The sequence below is a fragment of the Pelodiscus sinensis genome, chromosome 23 (genome assembly GCF_052426305.1).
Source record: "Pelodiscus sinensis isolate ZL-2025 chromosome 23, ASM5242630v1, whole genome shotgun sequence".
NCBI classification, from domain to species: Eukaryota; Metazoa; Chordata; order Testudines; family Trionychidae; genus Pelodiscus; species Pelodiscus sinensis.
The window spans coordinates 15,454,627-15,474,630 of record NC_143074.1 but is presented as its reverse complement, the minus strand read 5'-3'; the positions used below and the strand labels follow the sequence as shown (position 1 = coordinate 15,474,630).

At 44.0% G+C, this 20,004-nt stretch overlaps 1 protein-coding gene across 5 annotated transcripts in view; it reads right to left on the bottom strand.

Moving 5' to 3' along the window:
* The window catches only part of NTNG2 (netrin G2), a 91,827-nt gene extending 75,405 nt beyond the window's left edge, over positions 1-16,422 (bottom strand). The window contains exons 1-3 of one of the 5 annotated variants that reach the window (XM_089773003.1): positions 15,816-16,422; positions 14,546-14,666; positions 11,295-12,392 (exon numbers count right to left, since the gene is read on the bottom strand). In XM_089773003.1, the coding sequence (XP_089629129.1) occupies positions 11,295-11,507 (213 nt within the window). In that variant the 5' untranslated portion in view covers positions 11,508-12,392; positions 14,546-14,666; positions 15,816-16,422. The remainder of the gene's footprint in view (positions 1-11,294; positions 12,393-14,545; positions 14,667-15,815) is intronic. The other 4 variants (XM_075906036.2, XM_075906039.2, XM_075906041.2 and 1 more) reach the window with 4 other exon arrangements.
* Positions 16,423-20,004: the final 3,582 nt, after the last annotated feature.

The window sequence follows — 20,004 nt, the reverse complement described above, 5'->3', positions numbered from 1 at the left end:
TTGCCCATCCCTGCGTCAGCCTGTGCCTGGGTCTGATTGTTCCACGTAAAGAAAATGCCTTAGAACTGACAAAGAAAGAAAGAAACCCTTATTTTTACTTTTAAAAATCTACTGAATTCTCCCCAATGCTTTCCCCTTAATATGAAGTCTATGAATTTTACCTGATGTGCCTAACAGTAACACACATAGTTGCAGCATATCTACAGAAAGGATATAAGCATCTAGAGAAGGGCCAGAACCAAAATCATGGTCCAAACACCTCTGAACTTTGAGAGAAAGTCAGAATCAGGATCCAACCTTTGTAACTGGATCTTACCTCCGTGGCTTTAAGATTAAGGCACAGGACAGGGAGCTGGGTGAATAGTATTTTCTGCTTTGCCAAAGACTCACTTTGGGACCTTAGGCCAGTGGTTAGCAACCAGTCGATTGGGATGGACTGGGAGATCTTGGAGCCTCTGACTAGTGATTCTGACTGGTTTGGACAAGAGGTTATCAAGCTCAGCACTTTAGCTGCCCTTCCCCCGCCCCGGCCTGCTGCACATCTCCTGTCCTTTCCCTTGGAGCTGTCCCCTCAGGAGCCTCCTGCTTTCTGGCAGGGCAGGGCAGAGCATGGAAGGGAGAGGAAGGTCCTGATGTCAGGGTGCCCCCCTCCCACCCTGTATCCTATCTCCACAGAGAACAGACGGAGCACATCAGGACTTGGGATGGAGTTTGCTGGCTGCTTTTGGAAGTGGTGCAGGGCAAGGGCAGGGGAGAACCTGTCTTAGCTCCACTGTACCACCACCCAGGAGCCCAGCTGGTACCCACATCCTAAAATCCTACCCCAGCCATGAATCCCCTTCTGCACCCCAAGCTCCTGCCCTAGCCCCAAGCACCCCTTCATCCAAATGTCCTCCCAGAGCCTGCACCTAGAACCCCCTCCAGAACCCCAATATCTGCCACAAGCTCAGAGCCCCTCTCACCCTCCAAATCCCTTAATCCAAGACCAGAGCCTGCACCCCAACCCTGTGAAAGTGTAGGAGGGTGGCAGGGGGTGGGGAAGGATGGAGTGGGCAGGGGCAGGGCCTCAGAGAAGGGTCACAAAGGAGGCGGATCAAGGGTATTTGGGTTTGAGGTAGATCTTGGATTGCGCTTAAATTCAAAAAGTGATCTCATGCTTAAAAAGGTTGGAGACAACTGCCTTAGGCAAATCACTTAGGCCCAGATGTTTAAAGGTATTTAGGCGCTGCTGCATTCAGCATTGCAATGCCTAACTGATTTAGGAGCCAGGAACATAAGCATTTAGGAGTCAAAATCCCATTAACAGTCAGTGAAATTTTGGCTCCTAAATGCCTCAGTCCTTTTTGAAAAAGAGATTTAGGTTCTCTCTCAGTCAAGCGTTGCAACACTGAGCACTGCAACACCTAAATATCTGTAAACATCTGGGCCTACATGTCTCTCTGCATTAACTTCTCCAACTACAGAATGGGATATAGACTCATCACATAAAAGGAATGTTTTTAATGTACTTGGAGACACTTGGATGAAAGACTCTAGACTAGAAATGTAAAGTTTTATTGTCATGGTAATGGACCGAATTAGAACTCCCGATCCCAGAGAGATTTGGGATCTGAAATAGTACTTCAAGCTCCTCTTAGGTTAGCACTACAACTTTCACAGGTGAAAAACAGACAAATGTAGTATGTTAAGCACCACAAATACCTATAGAGCTAAACTTGTATTCATTGCTTACAATAGTATTGAAATGAATGTAATTGTAGAAAATTCCTATACAATTTAATAGAAAAACATATCCTTGCGATGGTCTAAATATGGTTTAAAAATCCCCAAAACTATATAGGAAGGATTTCAATCTCTATTGAACCCTTTGAGTTTTAAGAGTAATTCTACAGAAAAAAATATGTAGCTCTTACATTGTACTCTTCATTCATTCATATCAATGCACTATATAAATGTATCATTACTCCCATTTCATAGATTAGGAAACTGAAGCACTGAATGATGAAAGTAGCAGAACAAATAATAAAACCCAGAACTCATGACTTCCAGTCCAGTGCTCTTTCCACTGGACCACAATACCCTCTATATAAGACGACTCCGGAGTAATCTCTATACAACCCTATTAAATTCTATAGGAATTTTTTACACTGGTGTAAGGTCCCCTGTGAAGAGCAACACTTTTCTTAAAAATAGTTCATTCCATCTCCCATATCCTTCATAGAGGGGCTAGCTGAAAGTTCATTGCATCAGTTAAATCCATTTGGCAGCCTAATTTTGTATCACCATGTTTTCCCATTTCCTAATTTTGTATCCCCATGTTTTCAACATTTTGAGAAGATTTGATTGTATAGTGGAACATTATTTTCATAACAAGATAAACTCTGCTTCATGCATCTAAATAGATCATTGAGCTCATTTAGCTAAAGGTTGTACAGGAAACTCAATCTACACAGTAACTTCTAAATTAAGGCTAGAGATGCATTCCTTCTTAGAATACATCTACACAGCAGTTGGGAGGCGGACTGACGTGAACTAGCTCTGCTTGAGCTAGTGTGTTAAAAATAGCACCATACTGCAGCAGCGCAGGAGATGGCTTGAGCTACCTGCCAGAGTTTATATCCAGCAGGTGGGGCAGGACTGTACTTTTATGGCAAACGCTAGTGTCTGTCTACACCACGAGTGGATCCAGCCCGCCAAGCGAGTTGATCTGGCTCTAATTGTCTGGGGGCAACAGGGGGGAGCACGCAAAGTCTCCATCCTACGGCCAGGGACACAGGCCCTCCTGCTCCCCCTGCCCCCAGTCCAATCAGGGCCTGAGGGTACAGGGGAAGCGTGCAAAGTCTTCTCCCGCCCTGCCCACACCCTGCAAAGGGTACACAGCGCATGCACGCTCCTGGCAGGGCGGGAGGAGACTTCGCGCACTCCCCTCCCCCAAGCCCTGATTGGCCTGGGGGAGGGGGAAGCACGTGAAGTCTCCTCCCGCTCTGCGAGGGGTGTGGCACTTTTAAGTACCGCATGCTCCTTGCGGGACGGGGACAGGGTAGGAGGAGACTTCACGCGCTCCTCCCATCCCGAGGCCAATCAGGGCTTGGGGGTGGGAGGAGCGCACAATGTCTCCTCCCCACTCTGCAAGGGGCTCAGCATTTAAAGCCAACCAAGCTAAGCAGCTGGCGGTTGACTCTAAGCGCGGAGCTCCCTTGCAGGGCGGGGGAAGGCAGCGAGAGACTTCATGTGCTCCCCCTCCCCAGGCTCTAATTGACTGGGGACAGCAGGGGGGAGCAGGCAAAGTCTCCAACGGGTACCTAGAGTGAACTGCAAGCTGTTCAGAACTGCCAGCTGGCGGTTCTCCTGGGGAGGGAGAGGGGGAGGTCAAAGACTTTGCTGCTCCCCCACCCCTGACCAATCAGGGTCTGTGGGTGGGAAAGCATGGAAGTGTCCTGATCCCGCCCCTTCCACCCGATGCCGCGCCCCTTCTGGGGCCACTTCAAAAAATTCTGAAGTGGCTCCCGTTCAAAAATTATTGACCACCCCTTCTTTACATTGTGGAGCCCAAAGTGAAACATTAATGCACCACAGCTGTAACTGTATAGTCACTACAGTAATGAAAGGGGGTTTTCCATCACTTAAGTAAATTCACCTCTCAGACTGTAGCTATTCCAGTGGAAGAATTCTTCCATTAACCTAGCAGCATCTATGCTGAGGCTTAAATTGGCTTTATTTCACAAAGGCCCTCCCATTTTTCACAACCCTGAGTGACGCAGATGCTTTTGCAGGTGGAGATGGAAAATGTTAATACAAACTGGCTGTAGGCAAGGAGTCATCAACCTTAATTTCAAATGCAGCAGTGAATGCTACATGAACATCAGTGATGTTGATAAAGGTGATTAGAAGTAGGAACCGTACCTAACTCTGATTCCTACCCAGAACTTCTTCTCAAAATCTGAAAGTAACACTGATCAATGGATAGTCAGTGTATGGCTATGCCTACACTGCACATTTATTTTGAAATAAGCTATTCTGGAAGAAATACTCCAAAATAGCTTACTTCAAAATAGCGCATCTAGTCTATGGGGAAGCCTCAAAATTAGTGTGAGGCAGGCTTCCGTAATGCACACACGCTAACTCGATTTAGAGCCCCAGGAGGCACTGGGGAGTAATTACTTAGCTGCTCCCCAGGGCCATTCAATTTCGAAACAGCAGCAGTGGAGCATCCACACTACAGCTATTTCGAAATAGGCATTATTCCTCGTAGAATGAGGATTACAGAAGTTTGAATAAGCCGCCCGTTATTTCAAAATTATTTCAAAATAACAGAATTGCTGTGTAGACATTTGCATTGTTATTTCAGAATAATGGCCGTTATTCCAAAATAACACGGCTGTGTAGGTGCTCCCTATTAGAAAAACTTTTACTCCTCATTTAAAGAATAATGCTTTGTTACTTCCCCGTCTCCAACCACTTTCCTTAGAGGAACTCAAACCATTTAAAAAAAATGGCTGTGGGGAGGGCAAATAACATTTTGCAAAGATGTTTTTCCTCTCCCTCTGTAAGTGAGGGTATGTCTACACTGCCACCCTAATTCAAACCAGGGTGGCTAATGTAGTCATTCAAACTTGGAAATAAAGCCCGGGATTTAAATATCCCGGGCTTTATTTGCATGTTCCTGGGCGCCGCCATTTTTAAATGCCCCGTAGTTCAAACTCCCTGCCCGCAGTTACACTCGGCACAGGCTAAAGAGTTTGAATTAAAGCTCCTAATTTGAACTACTGTTACTCCTCCTGCAGTGAGGATTAACGATAGTTTGAATTAGGAGCTTTAATTTGAACTACCTAGTCCCTGCCGCGGGTAGCCGCGGGCAGGGAGTTCGAACTACGGGGCATTTAAAAATGGTGTCGCCCGGGAACATGCAAATAAAGCCTGGGATATTTAAATCCCAGGCTTTATTTGCAAGTTTGAATGACTACATTTGCCACCCTAGTTCGAACTAGGGTGGCAGTGTAGACATACCCTGAGGGAGCACCATATTACCAGCATTCCAGGGGTATTATGATGCTCAATTAATGTTTTAACTGGTCTGCATTCCTCTGAGAAAAGTGTTTGGACAAGGGCAAGCAACGCAGCATTATTTCTTTAAACGAGGAGTGAAAGTTCTTCTAATACGCAGTATCAACAGATGGTGAGGTCAGCTTGTTTATTTCCTGTATGTAGAGTGGGCCAGGGGCAGCATTTTAGCATAACAAGGGTTAAACCATCAGTTCTAACCACTAGATATACTGTCCGAAGGCATCTTTGAGTGAGTCTCTTTGGAAGAGCATTTTTTTAAACAGTCCCCATTTTCGCCTGGCTTTAAAAGAAAGACGGAAACTTTCAGAAACAACAAAATTAATCACTGGTGTAAAGGCCAGTGCCATAGAGCACCGTGTGAATGAGGAATAGCACCCCCAAACCTCTGCAAACACAGGCTAATTCACAATGGAAAGATGGGCTCCGTGCACCACGGAGGTATTATGGCATGGTGACAGTTCTATGGAGCATTAATCAACAACTAATTATGTGGATTACTGTTTTGGACGTTAGCTTGTTGTAGCACCTCTCCATTAGCTGAGGGCTGTAGCTGAGCATGTCTCACTCTGATCAGAATGCATGCGCTTTAACTAGAGGGGAGCCCTAACATTTGCCTGTGCTGAGGGCAGAGAATGTGTCTTTTCGCTGCCTATAAGTTGCATTGTAAACCTAGAAACTGTTAATTGTAAATAATTAGTCTTTTGCAGACCAGGAAAAAGAAAAGAAAAAAAGACAAATTCTCTTTGCAGTTACATCAGTTTATAATCAATAGGGACAATCTGTATCTCTCAGAGGAAAATTTGGTCCAAAATATCTGGAGATGTGTGAGTGTTTTATTAGCCACGATACCGTCTGCCACAACAGCATGATGATATAGTAGGTTTGTATCAGGTAATGCAGAAGAATGCTACTGCACCCACACAAACGTTTACTATAGAGCAGCAATTCTTTACTTTCCGTCATGTGAAATCGGGTTTCAGCTGTTGTATGCAGCACGCTACATCTAGTCTTTGAAATTTCACTCTTCCCCCAAGATCTACTTCCTATTAATTTCCAATCTCACTTTTAGATTCATTCAGTCTATTTATTTATTCATCCATCCATCTTCCCCTTCCCCCCCTTTCCAGCCATCATGAAATTTACAATTTATTTTTTCAGGCGACCCTGCCAGAAGGGCATGGACATAAACAGGAGGAAGTTCAAGAACTGTGGAAACAAAACCCCTGACTGTAATAAGCAGCGGGAATGCTCTACGGAGTGGAACAAGCAGCCAGATGTGAACTGAAATTGCTTTTGAACTGGAGAAGGTACACTACTAGATAAAGCTTTTGCATCTCCCAGACATTCGCCTCAGCCTATCACCCAGAAACACTCCTCTTTCAGAGAGGCTGTAGTTTTAGAGCCTGATTCTGGAGGCTGCAGAGTGTCTTCCTGACTTCAGTAGGAGTTGAGGGTACCACAGAAAAAGCATCCATCATCTAGCAAGATGGGCACCTTAATATGAACTCCCCTATAAGACTCCCATGCTGCATCCATTTTTAATAATTCCCGGTGCTTAGATAATTGTTTCCCCTTTATCTATTTTGATGTTTTTAATAATATATTTATGAATCTTGTTTGTAATTTTATTTCTATTTCAGCTGTGTGTGCAGTACCCTGCACACACCTTGGCACTGAGTGCTTAATAAGTAATAAAATTATTGTTTTAACTATATGCATAGCAGCCTGCTATTACAGAAGACACCTGAGAAAAGAGAGATCAAAACAGCCATCAGAAAATTTACTCTGCTCAAAAGCCATGCTCTTAGGAGTGTCTACCTGTTCCGCATCAGTAATTAAAAACTCAAGAGCAAAACTTGAATATTTTACTATCAGCTCAACAGGAAAGGAAAAAAAAAGTGTGGAAAATGTAACCAGATACCAGAAACAGTTAGCTGTGTTACACAAAGTTTAACACCATAACATTTGTGGGAGTTGCTAAACCTGAACCTCTTGAATACAGGGACTAAGGACTAGAAGCCAGTTAGTTTTGATTTTGCTCACCATCTGCTTTTCACAGGGCCAGTATTCTTTGCTCACATCCCTCCCTCCCCACTTAAGATTGTCTTCTCCTCTCTGTGTCAAAAGGTGCTAAGTCACCACAGGCACCCTCTGATTGAACAGACAGCCTCATCCAAAGCTGGCTGTCTCTCTGCTGACCACAAGGGGCCACTCAAGGGTAAAGGAGCATATACCATTCTCCATGACGGACGCTGTGAAAAGTTACCATGGTGGCCTTCCAGCCAGAGGTGCAGAAATCCTGAGAGTTAGCCTTTGTCCTAGGGTTTCTCTTACAGCAACATATTGTTCTGCCCACTGAATGTTGGGCTGGCTGTCTACTCTGCTTAACTGTTATTATTTACATTTCTATCTACTGTTATATGCAGCATTATCATATGCCTCTTTACAGCTTTAGAACTTACTCAGCATTGGGAAAAGCTAGGGGATTGGTGCAGATGGCCCAGGAAGGGGGGGAATGGCAGATTGAGCTGGGGTTTTATGAGGCTAATTAACTAACATGATGGGTTAACAAATGTTTGAAATGGGTTCGCTGCTATTTTGAATTGTATCGAGCACCAAGAGTTTGAAAAAGAGGCTATAAAAATCTAAATACATGGAACAATATCCACAGGATGAACACAAGTTAACTAAAGAGGCTTCAAGTGTCACGCTCTACCCTTACAATACGGCAATTATTATACAATTCCTCGGTTCATTGTTTCCCCAGATATTTATTTAATTGCACTGCAGCATAAACATATGGGACCTTTATTCCACCTTCAGCTACGCAAGCTTAACTCCCATGAATTGCAACACAAGTTGCACAAGTGGGTCTGGGAGCAGAATCTGCTTCATGAGATAGAAAATGACTTACAATTAAATATTTTTGTTCCAAATTTGTTCTTCGGGTCATACACCTGGGTGTGTGTTTTGTTGCAATACAAGTTCAAACTTTAACGAGATATGAAATTATCTCTACTGGACAACTCAGTTAGCATCTATAGTAGGATGGGTATGTTTGTTTTGGAGCTAGCTGTGTGATTGCCACCAAATCCATAAAAAACATTTTGCATTTCTAGATCCTTTCTTTCCAGGTTCGCTAAGCAATTCAGGTACGTTACTTAAGATACACAATGACTGTATAAGATAGGAAGTATTAATGTTACATGTAATAGATGCTGGCTCATTATTGGCTAAAAATATTTATGTAATGAGTCAGTAAAATTTGAATGGCTACCTCCTGATAGATCAATAACACCAAGGTCTGAAGCAGTCTTAACCAGAGAGCATTGGCAAGTAACTGCTTCCTGATGAATTCAGTGAAATCTGTTATTCAACTTTTAATCGCTTTGCAGCCACTCAGATAAATGGAAATCTATGCTTCTGGACTGACTTGCTAATCATTAACTGTTTTCTTGCAGGCCTATAACTTCATCTGTCCCAATACAATGTTAGTTTAAAGGGGAAAATTTGAAATTAGTGGACTTAATTATTAGGTGTTTCTAATTAAAACACTCTGAACATATGCAACAATACAAATGTTGGCTTTGTATTTTGGTGAACATGGAGATTTGACTTCAGTTGGCTTTAGGGCAATATTTTCCTCTTGGGACAAAAGAACTTGATTTTTCTCAAGAGGAGTCAGGAGCAGCTTATAGTTGTCTATTTTACAAAAAGGGGAACTGAAGCACAGAATTCAAGTGGCTTAATTAATCTTACAAAACAAGACAGTGGTAGGGTAGAGCATGCAAATGGAGAATTCTCACGTCCAGCAGTTGCTCTAGCCACTAGACAATACTCCCTCCACTTCACAAATAATTGGTGTAAAGTCTGTAAAGAAGAAACTTCCCTTTTCAGTGCCAGTGGGGTGGAAGCCTCTTAAGTACACAGTTTGATTTTTATCAGTCCTCCTTAAAAACATGATTTGATTTTTTTTGTTGACTTGCCGTGACTAACATTGTATAGTTAGGGAAGGACTTAAACCATATTGTCTTGCTGTTTGTTTTGACCTCTGAACTCTTTAAACAAAGTAATCCTTGTGAATTAGAAATTAAAATGATCCTGCTGAGCTTTGTGGTGCGCTCAATAAAAGGCAACGATTAATATTTAAGGGAAAACAGGTTAAAGATTTTAAATACAAGAGTTAGGTTTTAGGGATTTCTCCTTATCAAGCTGTTTGAGATGCAGGAGTCCTGCATGCAAGTCCCTAGCCTACATGAACCAGAATATATCCCTCCCTCTCTGATCAGTGCCCTAATGCACACTTAGGTTACGTCTACACTCAGGGGCGGCCAGTGAGCCTAGGCAGACTAGGCAGTCGCCTAGGGCGCCGCCAGCCCGGGTGCCCAATGATGACGTCACAGCTATTGACAGCCGTACAGGCGGGGGCGCCGATCGCACCTTCCGCCTGGGGCGCTAGCTGCCGCAGCCGGCCTTGGGCCACTCTTGACTACAGTACGAGTTTTCTCGGCAAAAAATATGCTAACGTAGGACTCATTTGCATGAGTCATGATCTCATTTGCATATTTTCTGCAGATTTTTTTTGCTAGGGTTTTTGTGCAAAAAACAATCAGTGTGGACGTTTTCTTTTTGCGCAAAAACCCCTTTTCCTGCCAGATCCTTATGCCCCCCAAAAAAGGAGGTTTACCAATCTGGCGGGAAAAGAAAACGTCCACACCGCTTGTTTTTGCACACAAAACCTAGCGAAAAAACGGATCAGCAGAAAAATATGCAAATGAGTACCTCATTAGCATATTTTGCCAAAAAAAACTCATAGTGTAGACATAGCCTAACAGAACATCTACCTATCACTGATAAAACATGGCTCCTGAGATTAGGAGTCCAGTGGACTACACAGGCCTTTAGAGACAGATTTTCAGACACGCTCTGCTCCCATTTAGGCACTCGCTTAGTGGACATTTTCAAAAGATGGATGTACATGGGTTGCTGTGATATTTTGAAAATCTGACCTCAAATGTGAGCGCTTTGAAAGTCTGGCCCTTGTGACCTAAAAACATCATTCATACCAAACTGATAATAAAACAACTGATCTTCAGCTTCAGTGATTCTTCCTTTGATCTAAGGGCTGTCTAAATTACTCTGCTATGTGAGCCAGTACTGTCTCCCACTCTTAGGCTGTTCTGCTGGTATTTACATGTTGCAGAAAATGATATGACAGAAAAGAGAGTTTCTGAGAAAGATGAATGGTGTTGATAGCCAGATACGTAGCATAGTATTTTGCACTTCTATTGCACATTTCATCCACAGGCCTCAAAAGCATTTTGCAAACAGGAAAAACTTAAAAAACAACAAATAGTCTAGTAGCACCTTAAAGACTAACAAAACATGTAGATGGGATCATGAGCTTTCGTGGGCACAACTCACTTCTTCAGATGACAGGAGTGTTGGAAGACACTTTTTGCAAACAGTTAGAGGGGGGATATGATAGAGGTATATAAAATCATGAGTGGTGTGGAGAGGACAAATGAAATTAATGGGGAGCAGGTTTAAAACTAATAAAAGAAAGTTCTTCACACAGCGTGTAGTCAACCTGTGGAACTCCTTGCCAGAGGAGGCTGTGAAGGCTAGGACTATAATAGAGTTTAAAGAGAAGCTAGATAATTTCATGGAGGTTAGGTCCATAAAAGTCTATTAGCCAGGGGATAAAATGGTGTCCTTGGCCTCTGTCAGTCAGAGGCTGGAGAGGGATGGCAGGAGACAAATCGCTTGATCATTGCCTTCGGTTCACCCTCTCTGGGGCACTTGGTGCTGGCCACTGTCGGTAGACAGGATACTGGGCTAGATGGACCTTTGGTTTGACCCAGTACGGCCGTTCTTATGTTCTTACTTACCAACCTTGTGAGGTGATAAGTATTCTTCCCATGCTACATATGGGGCAATGGAGATCCTAGGGAGGTTGAACAATTTTACCAAGGTCTCACAGTGAGTCAGTGGCAGAGCTTTGAATAAAACTAAGGTGTTCAGAAAGGACTATGAGGAGGATGGTGCAACAACCTTGATAGAGGGGCTAATTTCAAGTTCCTTGTTCCAGCTACCAGAAAACGGTTTGCATTCTGATCCTGAGTATCTTTATTATACAGTGCTTCAGGGCGACAGTACTCCGTCCCTGATGACACAAGCATAATTAATTACCACGTCAACTAAGAAAACAAATAAAACCAAATACTTACATGAGTACAAAATCTTTCAGGAGGGTCCCCACAGGTGATTCCTGGTGGATCCACTCTCACGATCACATAATCCTTCATTCGCATGGCCTTGGGCTGGCAAGCGTAAAATTCCCATGATGGGCCATCATCTGTGGTCACCCAGGATTTGCAAATGTCATAGTGTCCCATGGCCAGAAGGAGACAGTGCAACAGAAAAGCAACCAGGTACAACATGGCAACTGAGACCAAGCACAGGGTCCCTGGGCAAAGGAAATGCCTAGAGTCCTGAGAAAGGCAGTTACTGGACTAGGAGTTACTGTCAGGATCAGCATGGAAACGTCTCATCTACAAATATTATATAGCTTAAGGAGATCCAGATGACAACAATGGCCCAGCTCTGTATGCTGCATTCAGACAAGGAAAGTCTCTTAGTACAGAAGCCACGTTTACAAGTCACTTGATCTGGAGATTTATAGACAGCCCTTCCAGAACTGCTGATCAGCGGTCAAAAGTCTTCCTTAATTTAATGTGGGGTTTGTTTTTTTGTTTTTGTTTGGTTTTGCATAAAAGATCTTCTAAATCAGTGTGGAATCTAGAGGTGACTCTACTCAATCAATAGAGCTATCAAATTCTAGTTTGGTGATGAAATTTGATAGGTGAAAAATTGGAGAGGCTACGTGATGAGGCTAGGTCAAGTTTTCTTTAACCTTTTCATCTGCTACAAATGTCGAGCTTTTTAAAGTGCCTTAAACTGTAGAAATCATTATTTTAAAAAAATATTTAAGCAACATTATTATCTATATAACCTTGAAATGAGTGACTCTTTGGGCCTAAACTTTACTTCTTTCAAAGGGCAATCTTTCTGACAACATAATTTGGGTAGTAAATTTTATAAGCCATCTAAACAGGTTCTCCTATGGTCACTTTATTGATAATATGACCACTGACTTGTTTGCTTTTTATTTTGCTTCTTGCACTGGTGACGAGGCAGGCACATAGGACAATTTCTCATTGATAATGCCAAGTTTCCAAAGATTCAGCTATAAACCGTCCAACTACCTGAGGTCTTGTTTCTCGTTCATTATAAGGGGAAAGGGAGAGCTCATTAGCAAGCACCACCTGCAACAAATTAAAAGACAGATTAGCTGGAAGAAACAGGGAGAAGGTGAAACAGGGTTTGCAAGAACACAACTCTTCTATGAAATATACAAAAATTAGACAGAGCTTTAAGAGCCATGAGAAAAAAAAAAGCTTGTAAGTGAGATATACAACTTTAATAAAAAAATCCATATTAAAATACTTATGGGTGTTCTATTGTATAGCAATTTCATATCAGTAGCTATCCCATTTAAGGGTATCTGATTTTTAATAGTATCTGAAAAACAACAGCACTAATGGATCTCTAAATTATATCAAGAAGAAATGATAGGTCATTAGAAGATTTAGAATGGACCATGAATAGGTAGACATAGACAAGAGGGACAGACAGACAAATTGATAGTCTTGCAAAATAAGCAAATAAATAAGATAGCTAGGCAGACAGATACACAGTCCAGTATCCCCAGACAGGATTTATTTGCACAATAACCTTTAATGAAAACAATTTAAAGTACTAATAACATTTAAGGTTCTCCTAACACAAAGAGCAATGACCTCTCCCAGTATTCATTTCAGATTAAACAAAAAAAAGTGTAATCTTTTCCTCTCTTGCCACTAGCGTATAAAAATCCCAAGTAATCACAAAACAACATAAGAAAACTTCTCTTAGCATTAATCCCAAGATAGTTCTATAATGAGAGTTGTGAAATGTGTTTTCAGAAAACTTGAACAATGACTAATTCTCTTTCCACCTGAGTCTACAATTCCTCCCCTGCTCCCAATTTAAAGATGACTTTGTTTACATAGTGTATTCAGTATTTGCTTTATAATAAACCTTGGTTACTATGTGAAACTCTAGGTTACAGATTCATCGATCCATGTTAGGGGGATTCATACATCTATGTTAACATCTCCCTCTACACCCCTTTTTTTGGCTGAACGATTTCTGATTGAGATGAATGAATGCAGAAGAGAAAACCCATCTTTCATGCTCCATCTCTAGCTGTTCAAAGGAGAGCCTGTTATAGCTTCATTGGCCCTAAATAAACTCCCCCAGAAAGGAATAGTCTTGTTGCTATTTTTACATTATGAATGCAAATAATAAAACAATGTGACACAGAAGTGTCTATAAGTCCTACTGACATCAGAGCTATATTTCTGATTATAAAAATCAGTGCCTAATTATTGCATCAAATTGGTCACTGCCAACTGTTAAACAGCATCACAGAGAAGCAGAGATTTAAGTAGAACACACAAACCAAGTAAAATAATTTTCTGTTGATGGTCATGCCAAACTGTTATCTTTTAAGAAAGTATTTTCATAACCTAACAAATAATGTATTTTGCACTAGCCTGGCTGACAGAGGGAGAAGCTTAAGGAGGAAAGAATCTATAATATCTATTAGTTGTTTTGTTAGGTTATATTTTCTAAATGTCACAGATTCCCAAAGAAATAAAAATCTGCCTGAGAATTTATTTACAAGTATTTGAACAGGCATATTGTCTCCTTGTTATAGTGTAAACATTTTAACATTACAGATGTTTAGAAGAAATAATCCACAGTATAGCTCTGAAATAATATGGCATAAAGCAAATAGAGAGGGATTTTTTTTTTGACAATAAAGGTTTCACCCTGATCGGTTTGGTTTTGTCCTTAGAAAATACATTTTCACCTGATATTATTAAGAAAGTGTAGTTCATGGGAACAAATAGAATCAGTGCTCTTTATTTTCCTTTAAGAGTATTCAGCAGTCACAAGGGACTGATAGCTAGAGTATTAAAAACACAAAATTAGATTTTATCTGGGTATCTGGACTTAGCTCTTTCCTTTTTTTATTGGATCAACCCCTTGTTGAAATAAAGGGACAACACTATGAGTTATAAAACATTGCTCTGGAATTAAGTACAGAAAGTAAACTTGATGAAGTTCTCAATTTTCTTTCCAGAAGTGTTGCCTCAAACTATAAAAATCAGAAGGACTGACAAACACTGTGTTCAAGGAGATTTTCAAATCCCCTTTCTCTTTTTCAGGGTGATGAAATTCACCCTTTGAAATCACCCTAAAAAGCAAAGTTAGAAAATATACCCCCAGCATGTAATATGGCAGGCACATGATGTTGCAAAGCTCAGAGGAGAACCATATTCCCAATAGTAAGATTGCAAATCTCACTCACATTTAGCTGCTATCCTTAATGCATTTGTGGTTCCACATAAATTGATGCTGCTTTTCTTTTCTTTCCTTTCTTACTCCTTGTAAGGTTTCTTTTACATAAGGACTTTGAGCTCATTCAAGGACTAATGTTAGAAAGTAGGCAAAACAGGAAATTAGATGTCAGTGTAATATGATGATCTCTAGCTTTGCATCACTTATTCTGAAACTCTAAAAAAAAGTTTAATTGTGGAGAACACCAGTTCCTTGGCACAAGACAGATGGATTGCTTCAGAAATAATTGAGAATGTACTTTGCAAGGGTCTTACAACAAACTTTAGAGACAGAAGGAGGAGGGAAAAATATCCAAACAATTTGTTTTCGTTTTGACTTTGTTGTTAGTCTCTACTTTATATCTCTGTCAGTTAGTAAAATATTGCAGGTACAGAGAACTCAAGATACTGGTTAATTTCATAATCGTTATCCTGCAGAAAGTTGGGTGTGATCGATAACAATGCAAGGCTTTAAAAAATATCTGTCCAGATAATATTGCACTTGGGATTTGTGTGTTTCTATAGTTTTGAAAAGCCTCCCCTAATCACAAAAGTCTATGTATCATCTCTTTACAATAAGCAGAGCAGAGTAAACCCTTTAACAGCTACCTAAACATGCAGGCAAACAAATTATTGAATAGGTGCACTTTATTCTCTTAAAACCAAGAAGAGACCTGCAGGGTGAAATCTAAGAGAGGTTTTGTTTCTTTCCTGGTACTTTGGATAAAGACAGAAAACAAATCAGAGCTCTATTCGCATTTCTTTTTAAATATGAGCTTGCAAAGCAGCTAGTCAAGGTACAGTTCAGAGGGGGAGGGGATGGGCAAGGAGGACAGAGAAGTTGGATGGAAAAGACTGAAGTATCCACACTGTAACTTCCCACCTCTTAAAAACTCCTGGGCTGTTCTTTTGCCCAGACCCTCCCTCCCCGAGAAAGCCGAGGTGGGAGCCAGGGGCTGGGAACAGAGCATCCCCTGAACAGAACCGTGTCCATCCAGATCCCATTTTTTAATTAAAGACACGGGAAGGGCATCTCGCTAACTAACTTTTGCCTCATGCCAAGAGAGGTGGCTGCTTTTGCCAGCCTCAGAGGCCGCCCTCCTACCAGCCTCCTGCTGTTGACAAGCCAATGGGGGGGGGGGGTGAGCAGCTCCCTGCTCAGTGAGATGGGGGGCCCCCTTCCCCACCTCCCGATCCCCACCCCTTGGCGGACCCGCGGACCCACGCCCAGGGACCCCTTACCGGCGCTCGGCGCTCCTGCAGGCGGTGCAGCGACAGAGGGCTCCGCCGGACCTCCGTGCCAGTCGGCAGATGCACACGCTCGCTCTCCTCCCGGCTGGGTGGGGAAGGCTCCCCCCCTCCCACCCGCGAACCCTCTGGCGGGGGCGGTAAGGACCCGCCTGCCCGGGGAGCGTCCCGGGGCTTTGCCGCGCGGGCGGCTGGGCAGCAGGCGAGGGGCTGGGGTGGGGAGGGGGGGACGCTGCAGAATTTCACCCCCCTCGCCCCCGTGTGCCGGGGGGGGGGGGGCGCCCAGCGCAGAGCAGGGCTCACGAAGTTAACTTTTTCTCACCCCTTCAATCCCCCCCCCCAATAAAATCAATCCCAATGCAAATTCTCATCAGCCCCCCTGGCTGGGCGCCCCGCTTCGCAGCCCGCGCGACCCCATTCCCCCAGCTCAAGGGCAGATGGCAGGAGCTTTATGAAACCGCCCGGCTCCCTCCCCAAGTTAATACTGAGCGCTGAGGCTAAAATCCTTTTGCCATCACTTTCAATCACAGTCCCGGCTTTTATCTCCGAGCCTGATCCCGGCTGCGTAACTTCCTCTGTGGAGCTTTACCACTCGCCATCCCACCAGCGAGCAATGTGCTTCTTAAAGGGGCAGGGAAGGAAATGCAGCGGGGGGGGGGGGGGGGGCGAGAGGCCAAGAAAAAAAAAAGGCGGGGGGAGGGGGCTGCCAAGCGTCCGCAGCTTTCAGCACCACGCGCTGGGGCGCTCGGAGCGTGCAGACAAAGCAGCTGCTGCCCAGCCCCCCGGGACCGACCCCTCCCCGCCCCGTGCACCCCCCCCCCCCGTGTGATTAATGTGCAGCCCTGGAGCGACGGGATCTGCAGGGGGTTGGGTTGCAATGTTGCAGGAAGACGAGCGGGTCTCCTCGTGGGGGTAAGTTTCTCAGCAGGTAGCAAAGCGGCTGGAGAATGGGGCGCGCCCCACTTCCTAAGTGGGGCGGCGTGTGTGTGTGTCCTGGCTCTGCTTTCGTGTGACGGGCTCTGGCTGGAAAGAGGACCCCGGTGGGCAGCCCTCTGCGATGCAGCTGTGCGGGCGGTGGGCTTAGCACCCGCAAATCTTGGGATGTTTCTCCTCCCCTCTGAAGTGGCGGTGCAAAGAAGGCCCCGGGGTGTGGGGGTGTGGTGGCGGAGCGGGGAGCTGGCCTGAAGGGGGAGGACCCAAGCAGGGGCTCATCAGTTTGTTGAAGAGATGCCGTGGTAGTGGTGGGCTGTGCATTTGGATTTAACTAAATCAGACTTTCTTACACGAGACTAGGGATCATCATGGAAATCTGTAAAGTGTGATAACACCTTCCCAGCACCAGGAGCTGGAGCTGTTGAGAGCCACTCTGGCTTGTAACTAAGAGAAGCTGGGGAGAGGAATATGCAGCCCCCTGCAATGGATTTAGGGTGCTTAGCTCAAGAGCAGGTGATGGTGCTAAGCTCCACTCTTCATCAGGTTCCATCAGGGCTGCTTGCATATAGATAGGAGTCTGAAAGGAGGGATCATGCCTAAACATAAAGAGGCAGAGAGGATCCAAAGAGAGTGGCACATTCTTGGTAGCTCCAAAAACAGAGAGGAGGGATTGATGGGGGAAAAAATCTGCCCACACCAAAATAAATATGCCTCTTTCTAAATGTAATCCTTCCGCTCCATAGCACCCGTAGCAGCAAGGCCAGGTTCAATATCTCCCGGGGATTCCTCTCCATCCATCCAACACGGAACTGACTTAAGGCCCCACCCAGTAGCCTGGGAAATTCACACGATACCCCTGGTCACCTCTGGGAGGCAATGTTTCCTCACTCGCAAGCAGAGTCTGAGTGTAGGAAATAAACCTTTAATAAAAGGGGTGGGAAGTAATATGGTATTAATTTGGGAAAACACCCAGAACAGAGTTCACAACCAAAACCACAGTAAACGTCCTAGCTCAAGTAGGTTGGGTAGTGTCCTTTTCCTCTTTGGCTCTCAAGTCCAGCAAAGTAGATGTTCCCTTCACATGCCCAATCCTTCTCTGCACCCCACTCAGTTGCTGCCCTGGGTCAGGGCAGACCAGCATTCGGAGGTGCATCTGCAGAGTTCACCTCCCCTCCTGAGTTGAGGGGAGGGAAGGTAGAAGGCATCTCACCCACTCTGCTGGTCATTCTCCATCCACTTGTTCGCTGCTCTTGGGCTCCACTCAGCTGGCCATTTATTGCCCCTCCCTGCAGTATCTTCCACTAGCTTGTGATGGATTTGGCTCTGGGCCAAGCCTAGTGATTTCAGCTCTTGGCCCAAAGCACCGTCCAGCCGCAAGAGAATCCAGCATCCACTGGAGAACATTTACATATGAAAGAGACCCCTTATGGAGCCTCTCTTTAACTCTGTCATTGCAACAGTGGGGAGAAACAGGTTGGACCAGTCTTATGGCTCACACATGGAGGACATGCAGCCTGCTGGCCCCCTCCCCAGCTTCATCTATAGGGGTCTGAAAGAGCAGCCTATGTCCATCCAAGTGTATTTACATTGACAAGGTCTCTCCTTTTAACTGAGCTGAAAACAGTCTGACTTTTCTGCATTGTGCAACAACTGCATAATCACAATAATCTGCAAGCATTGGTGGTCATATCTTACAATGACTGCATTACTGTTAACATGGTTTGTGTCTCCCCACAACAGCTAAGTTCATTACAATGGGCAAAATACCATCTAATAGTTGAGTATCAAGCAGGCCTAAGCAAGCTGAATGAAGTGTATTTACATAACCACACCCAGGATTTCTGTCGCATTCCAGCATGAACTGTATTTACAAAACAGCTGTTGAATACCTAGCAGGTCTAAGCAAATTTAGTGGACATATCACACCCAGGATTCCTTTCCAATTCCAGCTGGCTGCAATAGAAGTATTGATTCAGACCCTCCTTACATAAACAAACCTTCAATAACTTCCTAGCCAGAAAATGTATTATCCATCCCATATATGTTTCCGTGCTTTTCATTGTCATTTACTATATTAGTTCATACCATTTGCCTTGGTCCACTGCTCTGAGCTCTTGATTACAGCTTCCCCATCTAGAAATTCTATAAATACATGCAAAGTGATCATTGTGTCTTGAAACTGGGTGGATGTTATTTAGAACTACCCCAGGGAAAGAGGAAATAGAAAAACAATGGCTCAGGGCCAGTTTGTGGTCCAAATTATGTGCTAGCATTAGGGATGTTAACTAAGGCTGTCAATTAATGCATGTTAATGCCTGTGATTAATGCAGGGCAGAATGAACATGTTAAATTTTTTAAACGCGCATTAATATCAGATGTTTCCGTGGTGCTGCCCTCTTTGAAATGCCGGTGCAGCGTTTCAACGGGGCAGCGTGAGAGGAGCCCGGGATCAGCTGTGTGGTGCTGCGCCTTTGAAACGCCAAGTTGGCATTTTAAAGGGGCAGCACAACGCAGAGACTCCAGCTGGGGACTCCAGCTGACCCCAGCACTGCATCTTTGAAATGCTGCCATGGTGGCGTTTCAAAGGGACAGCGCCACACAACTGATCCTGGGTGCTTCCAAGGGGCAGCACAGCGTGGAGCCCAGCATCAGCTGGAGTCTTATTATTGTTTAACAGTGCAATTAATCACAGGATTAATTGTGATTCATTTTTTAAATCATGTGATTAATCACTATTAAATTTTTTAACCGCTTGACAGCCCTAATGTTAACAATTGTTTAAAAAGGTAACAGTGTAGCCACTGAAATCTTAGCAGTTACATGGTTACATGCACTGTGGGCTCTGCAGTATAAAGCTTAGCTTAGCTTTATACTGCAGAGCCCACAGCGAAACTTCCCCAGGAGCAGGGCTGCCTGGAACCTCCCCAGGAGTGGCAGCCCCTGGCAGCACAGTTCCCAGGAAGGAGACTTGGCTGCTCTGCTGCACCGAAACTGCCTCCCTGGGAGGCAGCTGAGTTTAACCGATACCATTAACCGATAAATTCTAACATCCCTAGCCTAGCACAAGATATAAAGAGTTTACCTGCATGACCCCCTGACTTTGGATCTGGGTGCCATTTAGTGGGGTTGGGGTGGGAGAAATCTGGTTCCACCTCCATCCCTCCAGATTAATATTCTTCATTTGCCATTTTCATTGTAAGGTTTATTTCATACTAGTAATATTACTTTGATACAAAAGATTGCCTGGGGA